At 33.9% G+C, this 9,679-nt stretch overlaps 1 protein-coding gene across 1 annotated transcript in view; it reads left to right on the forward strand.

Moving 5' to 3' along the window:
• Positions 1–9,679, forward strand: part of LOC106456849 (integrator complex subunit 6-like) — a 53,782-nt gene that overhangs the window by 7,520 nt on the left and 36,583 nt on the right. Inside the window, exons 2-4 of the mRNA XM_022382633.1 lie at positions 5,069–5,146; positions 6,104–6,334; positions 8,716–8,896. Coding sequence (XP_022238341.1) covers positions 5,069–5,146; positions 6,104–6,334; positions 8,716–8,896 — 490 coding nt within the window. The remainder of the gene's footprint in view (positions 1–5,068; positions 5,147–6,103; positions 6,335–8,715; positions 8,897–9,679) is intronic.

Consider the following 9,679-nt stretch of genomic DNA (forward strand, 5'->3'; position numbering starts at 1 on the left):
GGGAATACTTTCCCTGCTGAGTTCCTGCCATTAACATGTGTTTTTTCACAAGACTGCTTTGTCACTATCTATATATTTTATTTTCCAGGCCATTCTGCATTTATGAAGAAAATATATACAGCACCAGGTGTGTGCCTACCCTCACAGTACAGTAATTACAGTAACCCATTGCATTGTCTCTTAGTGTGGACCTGCTACCAATTGATTGTGCCTGATGATACAGTCGAGGCACCTATCTGATGGTCTCTCTCCCTGTTTCTTCAAGTAAAGTATAAGAAATTGTCACTGCTGGTGAAATCCATATGGAGAGTTTCTCGTTAGGTGGTACAATCCCATTGGTATGAAACTGAGAGGTGTTTGTGAAGAAGGGCTGAGGTGTTACCTGGGTGTGTTGCGCAGGACATTCCACCATGTTATGAACTGAGCCATTCTTGTGGTTTGGTCCAGCCAAATGGGTCTTTGATTTGCCTTGGGACATAAGTCTGGGATGCTTTTCCCTGCACCTGATTATTGTGGCATCTCGTGTATTTCTTCCATACAGAACGGCCTGACTTATAGCCCTAGCCACATTACACAATCATGCTCAGTTGCCATGCTGTCATGGTTTGAGCTCCTTTAATCTCACATTTCTGTCCAAGCAGGGGTTATTCTACTTTTTAAACATGGACTTTCTCTCTAGTTCTCTTACCCTCCTTCTTTCAGCCCTCATCATGTTTACTTTCCTCCTTCTGTTCCCCTCTATGTCCAACTTCTTGTGGAGGCTGTGTTTGGCACCACTTCCAACGTTTCCTCACTCCCACTCCATATCTTATTCACCAGAGAGAGAGAGTGGTTTTTTCAACTCATTCAAAGCTGGGATCAGCTTTCTTCCATCTGCCTGTGAGTTATAGAACTTGTAGTCCCCAGGATTTGCACCTATCCTACTCATTCTGCAAGAGAGGTTTAGTGTTTAGAGACCTAAGCTTCATGGGAACTGCTTATACCTTTAGGTCACACACATATGCACTTTTTCATTTGGCCCTTGCATGATCAGAGAGATGTCTCAGATGAATCTTTAACCTTAATGGTTCTCTTGTCCCTTCCTTTATTCTAGTATTTGTATTGGAGACTGGACTGATCCAATATCATCATGTGTGTTCTATTACCTCCACCCCAACTTTACCTAAACTTCTTCACTGATCCTTCCACCCCCTTGTTGAGGAGCCTTCCTTAATGACAATTTTACATCTGAAACACAGTTCCAGAATGAGTCCTTTCTCTATATCCACAGGTTTGAACTTCTGGTAGTCTGTCTGATATGATATCATTATTACCACTCCTAGTGGATCATTTCGTTGTTCTATTCCAACAACTCCGTGGATTTTCCTAAATTAACCACCATGAGGGAATCTGTTCCAGGACCCCTGCTTTCAAACCCTAGACCTTCCTTATTGGACCAATTCTCAATGGGTTGGTTTCCTTATGAACCAGGTTGCAGACTGCCTCTCTTGGCCAGTCCACGTTCTACTTACAGAATGGTCTCTTTTTCCCACAGTTTTCTGTTGAGAGTGCTCTCTTGGGGACTCCACTCTTTGTTGCCTTGCCAACTCTCTTAGTTTCATGCTTCCACTCTTATTGTCATCTGTTCTCCATTCCTTGGCCCTGGCTGTTGCTGCCTTCCAGCGGGTCTGTTCTTATACTTGTTATAATGCTCACCCACCTTTCAATTTTTTACCTTGGATCCTGGCCTTGACTTGGAAACTCCTTGTCATGTCCTCTTGGTGGTACCCCTCTGGCTGGCTTAACCTTCTTCTATGCCATCTGACAACCCAACCCCCTCTTCCCCTGCCAGTTATACCCTGTTGCTTCAACATCTCCTTTCTATCAAGTGATCTAGTCATTCCATGTTCACGTTTAGATTTGTCTGGTCCATTGCCTGTTGAACCTAACTTTTCGATCTGGTAATCTTTTCCAATTCCGGGCATTCTTCTACTTAGTCTATCTACATGTGTAAGGGGTGTGGCTTTTGACGTTGGTCCATCTGTCATCACCTTCCTGAACATTCTACCATTGAACTTCTCCCTTCCTTTTACCTGACTGTTTGACAGGGTTCAGCTATCTCCACCATTGCCTGTTATCAAGCAGCCTTGTCTTCATTTCACCTTTCTCGGTACTGCAAGGCATTTCTTTATCCATAGACACATTTGCTTGTCCTCATGCCTGACTGGGACTCCAGTGTCATCCTGCACACTTTTACCCATGCCCCTTCGAGTCATTAGTAACGTGCAACTTCTTCCACTTTTTTTTTCAGACATATTCCATGTACTTCCTGCCTGTCATCACCATTGTTCAGCTCCTTATGCTATTGCTTCATCCTATACATCTTTCCATCATCCTTATATTCTTATTTCTCCAGACCAGTCTTTCCTCCCTAAGTCTTCAGCCACTAAGTGACTAAAACTATTCACCTGACCCAGGCAGCAGTACACAACATAATCAAGAAGGATCTCTGTTTGAAAAAGTAATACAAGTTACGGATACACACGCTGCTTCCATAACGTAAGCAGCTGAAAAATTAAATGAGTATTCATGCTATTCCATACAAAGACATACTGGTCAAGTCGCCAAATGCAGCCGATGTATATCTCTGTGGTCACAGTGTTGAAACAGAAACTAAGAAACTGTCATCTACATATACTGGATAGATTATGGAATGCTACATGGAGGAGGAGTGTGCTTTGAGAGCCTTTTGCATTGAAAACCTTGCTGCAGGGCTATTATCAAGATGCAGTTTCGTCAGATAGACCATGACCAGATCTGGTGACATGGAGTATAATGAGATGATGAGGCTCCAAAATCATTGTAAGATAATGTATTCAACCTATGGATATGTTATGAGAAGTAAAAAGTTATCATATTTTGTTAATTTTTCTTTTATAAATTTAGTGTGTGTATAACATTCCTGTGTTTTCCTAGTCCTTGATACTGTTTCTATATTTTGCTGAAAATTGTTGTTTCTTTTAGGAAAAGTAATGATTTCTTTAAAAATAGTTGGGAAATTATGAAGTCCTAGGAAAACTTTTCTTATCTTAGTTCATTAGCTGATATACTTTTATTATATTACAGAATGATTACCTTGAAGAAAATCAACAGTTTAGGTAATTTCTCTGTTTGAATTTTGTAAGAAGGATGGTAATAAGTGGTTGTGGAATGGAGTAGAGGAGGGAAAAACTTTTGTTTCATTCAAACTCATACAGTTTTTATATAAAAATATTGTATATTCCCATACTTTGAATTTTAAATTTCTGTATTCTTGTAGGTTTAACACTAAGAACTTCTAAGTAATCTGAAGTTAACATGGTTAAAGCCTGAAATCTTGATATACACTTTTTCAAATTTATTTTTTGTAGTTTTTCTTGACATGAAAATTATAATATTTTGTATTTTAATTCATACCAGTGTAAGAGTGAACGGTTTCTTTTTAATAATTATTGGATTATTTCTAACAAAAATTAAGTTTAATAATTATAAGTAACAGTATGAAATAATCCTTTACTAACAGCATTTTGAAAGCTTTATAAAGTAATTTTAAAAAGTATAAACAAATAACAACAAGACACAAACTGCAATATAGGAATTATAAGATCTGTGCAAGTACAGCCTACACAATGATAAGAATACACCTCAGATTAATTAGATTTAAGCTTTAAAAGCATGTCTGAGTGCTCAAGCTCAGTATATCCTACATATCTACCATCTTTCACTGTCTGCAGGTAGCCTATTGTAGTGAACTGGCTGCATAAAAATGAAAAGGGGCTCTTAAAACAGACTATGCTTATATTTTAAAGTGGGTGCTTCGACACATTTCATAGTCATAATGGTCAATAACATAGAAATTAAATAGGTTGTTCTTTTTCTTTTTTCTAGCCTTGGTTTTCCTTTTTTTGTTGTATGCATATATATATACACACACACACACTTTTTCCTTTTTTTGTGTATGCATATATATATACACACACACACACGCTCATCTATGTCATTCAAAAATTCATTTACTTTGTTAAAATAGAATAGAGAACACGTATTTCAAAACCTGTTGTCATTATTTGACCCACACATAAATTTGACATAAGTTGTTACTTCATTTGTGTAATCCTAGGAGGTATCAGTATGTTTTCAAGATCACCGTACTAATAAAAAGTGCTAACATGTGTACATGCTCAAGAAAGATATTTATCCAACTGACTTGGCATTATGTGTCACTCCTAGTTTTAAGCAGCTCTAAAGCTATGTCTACTTTGTATTATAGCACAGGTTGATTGTTGGCATGCATGTTATAATGTTTATAGAAATATCACTTTTAACTCAACTTTCTTTGTTGGAATGTTTTACTGTGATGCATTTTAAAATATATTGAAGAAATAGATATTGTAATGTAATCATGAATTTCAAATATCAGAGGGTAGCTTCTGATATCTGCTAGCCTGTATCAGCCACACCTTTTTTGATGGTAGCACTCTTGATTCCTTTAAAAGCTTGATTTGTCGTGTTTCTCTTTGGTAATCTTTTTTTTTTTGGTGGTGCTGGTTGAACAAGTCAGACCAATATGACTATCAGACTACCATTTTGTACTTTTTCAATGAACAGTTTTTTATTTTATTATTTATGTTGGTTCTTCATTCCACTTAAAAACTATTTCAGGTACTTTTCAAGGTATTTACTAATTATCTATTTCATCTCCTTGGCTGTGTCAGTTGTACTACATGCAATTCCACTTTTTTATCCTACTTTAACTGCCATCAGGTATCTCTAGTACACACATCTTGTATCTTTTACTAACCACATCTTAATTAAACACAGCCTGTACTTACATCCATTATAGTATAACTGTTGCCAGATTTTTTTTCATAATGTATAGTCTTTATGTGTACTTAATCATTAGGCATCTCTAGTATACATGTGATCTGTTTTTCCTTACGATGTAACTATAAACTTATGTTTCACTGTGTTTCGTTTTAACTCATATTTAGGAATTTTTTGGTTAAATTAATTTTTTTTAACCCAAATACTTATAAAAAATATTCCAAAGATAAGACAGCGGGACTCTGCTAGTAGAGGAGACAGGTACATGCTGCTCACTTTTGAAGAACCACCTGTACACGTCAAGGTAAAACATATAATTGACAATTTCATATTATTGTACAAAGCTGTTTTGTGCATGTAGATTTCAATTGTTTTTAATAAGGAAAATTTATAGCTTTATATCTTAGAAATACAGGAATCATGCATGTAATTTGTGTATGTATGTGTGTGTGAAGTTAGTTGACTGATATAAATGTTTTGAGGAATATATATGTAGGATTGGGTATATTTTTTAAAACCAGATCTAAGTTACTGCATAAATTGTTTACCTCTCAGATAATGCTTCTCTCTCTATATATATATCACCTTTATAAGAGTTATATTCTGTTATAATTTATTTTTCCATTTACCTCATGTTTATTTTGTAGTTCCAGTAATCAGGAAAAGTAAATTTTGGATTAAGTATAATCTTTACTTACATGTTAATAAGCGTCTAGTATATTTGTGATGGTCAATCAATCAAGGAATTTTATTTTATTTATTTTTTTTTACATTTTTGTTCTAGCTATGACAGTCATTAAATATCAAATGAATTATATACAATATTTATGATATGGATAACTTGTACATTTATATAAAGATACATATTCTTAAATTAATAAAAATATTACTGTAGTTTACCTGATGACTGTAGGATGGCTATAAAGAGTGATTGAAGACTGTTAAAAATACATTTTTGTCACCTTTTGGTCAGAGAGAAAAGGAAGAAAAATACCAGGATACTGTTTTTTTATTTGGCTTGGAACCTTGATGTGCAGAATTAAATAAGGTTTTTCAGTTCAGCACATCGTATCTCACAACTAGTGGCTATTAGAAAGTTAAACATGAATTAATTATTAATAGTGAAACATCCCTGCATAGTTTTTGCATTTTATGCTTCTTTTATTTAGAACTTTCAATTACTTTTGTTATTCCTCACTGTTGGTGAAGGCAACTTATTTTCCTGTGATAAGCTATTGAATAATGTTGTTTTATGTTACAGGCTGGTTGGAAAGAAAACCATGCAACTTTTATGAATGAGTTAAAAAACCTAAATGCTATAGGAGTAACAACAATGGGTCCAGCACTAAGAAATGCCTTTGACTTGCTGAATGTGAATCGTATGCAAACAGGGATTGATACATATGGCCAAGGTCGATGTCCATTTTATTTGGAACCATCCATTATAGTAGTTATTACTGATGGTGGTAAACTCTCTTCTTCAGACTCCCAGGTATGTACTATACAGTATTTAATGATATTATGCACAAAATTTATGACACCTTGGCATCTCTGACTAACATGACTTCATTTCAGAAGTTTTTGTGTTCAGTCAATAGTATTTCAGCAAATTTTGTTTATTCTCAAGCCACAATTTAACAACCAATCCTTGTTGCTTCCATACAAGATATGTAAATATTATTTTGTTCTTAATAATTTTTAATTCTCTCAATACAGGCCTGGCTCTTCTGCACATGTCATGATATTTTCACAGTTATATTTAAAATTAAGTTCAACAACTTTATTATCAATGTATGTCAATAAAATTAGCATCAGAATGTAGTTTATAATTCATTTTTTATATTAATTAAGTTATTGTTTCTTAATTTCAGAAGAGGATATTTAAAATTCTCAATCTTCATTTCTCTGTGTCGTGTAACACACCTGCTTTCTGAATTCTCCTTTTTTAGATTGCATAGCTTCAGTATTATAGTAGCTACACTGTCTGACTTAACCTAGACACAATCTATAAACAGTTCCAACGTACAGTCTACAGTTTCAACATCCTAACTTCTCCCTTTAGTGAGATATCAATATTTTTTCAACCCATAACAGATACTCCTTCAGTCTATCCTTAACTTTTAAGGCATTTTTCAGAACCATGTACTCATATTTGATATGCATGTTTATAACCAATAGAAATAGCTTATTTTCAATTTCAAGCTGGCATCGGTCCTTTGGAAGTTGGTGCCAATAGCTGTTAGACTAGTAAAGGATTTGATTAGGTACGTGTTGGTATGGCATTTAACAATTTATTTTTAACTTAAATAGATTAGTTAAAACTTCTGTTTTAGTGAACTTATGTATTATTTATGTTTTATAAAGCATATTTGAAAGTAAGTTAACTTTTCTGTCAAGAAAAGCATAGAGAAAAAATAAATTTACACTTAAATAACTATGAGTGCACAAGTCCAAAGCTGCATGCATGAGTATGTAAGTGTGTAGAAATCTGTTAATATTACCAATGTGATGTGTTGCTCTACAAGCATGGGGGAAAAAAAAAACATTGTAAAAGCCAGGCAATAAAACTATAAAATTAAATTTATATAAAAAGGTGAAGAGTTGAAACTTTGAAGATAATAAAGTTGAAGATATTGCTCATTTTATTTTATAACTTTCAAAATTTTGTATCACTGTATATTGATGATTTAGCTACAGTTATTGTTATGGTAGATAAAATATAAACTTTTACCTCAAAAACGTTTTTGATATTCATTTAGGAGGCACTGGATGTTATGCAAATATAATATTAAAACTGTAAAATGAAAAAATATTTTTATTATCGTGAATCATTCAGAATTGACACTGTAAATGCTTCAGAAATTCACGAACAAATTTTTAATATGAATACTTTATCAAAAATTCTGATTTTTTGTTTACAGCAAACTTGTAATTTTACTAAAAGCTTACCAAGGTTTGTGAAGATACACTTAATAAATTCAGAGTTATAGTATGCATAGTTATATTGTTATGTAATAGTTATAGGTTGGTGAAAATGATCATGCCTATACTGGAGTGTTAAGCATTCCATATTATATAATTCTAAAAATAGCAAATGTTTTGTATGAATATGTAGAATCAGACATTTGTTTATGTTAGTACAATTAAATAGAGTCTAAGTCTCAAATCATAGTCAAGTATACAGTTGACTCTCATATTACTGACTTGTTTTTTCTACTGATCACTGTTGTTAGGGTCCACATCTTGCATCATATTGAGCAATGTTATGTATTTGCCAGTTACAAGACTAAGTGTAAAGAACTGACATAAAATATTGGGTAAAATTGCTTATTTGCCATGTAAAATACATATGTGATCATGGCAGTAAATAGTGATATAGATCAGTATTAATGGTATTTATGTTTAAAATTTTGGTGTAACTTGTATGTTATTAGGAAACCTGTAACAACAACTCTTGGACCAACAGGCAATTTCTGTATAATTAATTTAGAAAAATATGATAAAAAGCTGGTGGTCTACAGATCCCATGAGTAATCATAGGGTTAAGGTATTTAAGAAAAAACAATGATATAGATATCTTAGCAATAAATGAATATAGACACTTCTTTATATCAAATAATAAATTACTTGATAATGATTAAAGCTTCTGTAAACAGTGTTTATTAGCAAGTATCTATAAACAGAAATATTTCAGTAAGTTTCTTTAGTAATGAATACTTTAGTCAGGAAAAGTTGTGAATAATTTCTTAAACATTATAAGTTTTGTAGCTCATGAACTAGGTCTTAAGTTTCTTATATTTTAAAAAGAAAAAGAACTTTACAAGAACATCATCTATATATATTGTATGTTCTCTATTTATTCGTGTTTCATAGCTGAACCTTCCAATGTCCTCCATGCCTGGATCTGAGCTAACTAAGGAGCCCTTCCGATGGGACCAGAGATTGTTTGCACTAGTACTGCGTTTGGCTGGAACCCCTTACATGGAGCGAGACTCAGGGTCTGTAGTGCCCCCTGACAGTTCTCCAATTGATGCAATGTGTGAGGTTACAGGGGGTAGGTATTTAGTAAGAGAAGAGCGTGAAGCTGACCACGTCCTGGAGGACCTAGAATCCCAAGCCTGCATTGTCTTGGATTCTTAATAGATAATCAGGACCTTCATGTACTTCTGTCTCTTCCTACCACATAACATGGTAGTTAAAATATTTAGAAAATATAATACACTATATGTTTGCATTAGATTGATGGAGTTTCTTTTTCTTATAGGTTTCCATAATAATTGCTATCACACACACAGTTATTAATGTAAGGTAGAATAATTCTAATATAGATTGACTTCTTTGTTTGTATCAATGTCTTGGATTTGATACTTAAAATTTTGTTGACAAAATATGAGAAATGGAGGTCAGTATAATATAACAAAAAGCACCAAACTAAAGTTTTAATCCATATACTACTAAAACTCTGAGATTGTTTGTTTACTTGTCTGTAATTAAATACAGCAAAAATGGTGCACAATAGTGCCATATTTGTAATGAAATGAGAATAGAAACAGAATAAAACAAGTTTTGTTAAAATCAGTCCATGGGTTACCGAGTTAGCGCAGTTTTTCGGGTCACTTTTATGAAAATTTCTATCGTGAGTAATTTTACATCACACTACCGTTCACGCTCTTTACGAAACTTCATTGGCCCACGGGTTACCGAGTTGGCGCCATTTTTCGGGTCACTTTTATGAAAATTTTTAGCATGAGTAATTTTACATCACACTTCCGTTCGCGCTCTTTACTAAACTTCATTGGCCCACGGGTTACCGAGTTGGCGCCATTTTTCGGGTCAC

Source organism: Limulus polyphemus, unplaced genomic scaffold, assembly GCF_000517525.1.
Source record: "Limulus polyphemus unplaced genomic scaffold, Limulus_polyphemus-2.1.2 Scaffold264, whole genome shotgun sequence".
NCBI lineage: Eukaryota > Metazoa > Arthropoda > Merostomata > Xiphosura > Limulidae > Limulus > Limulus polyphemus.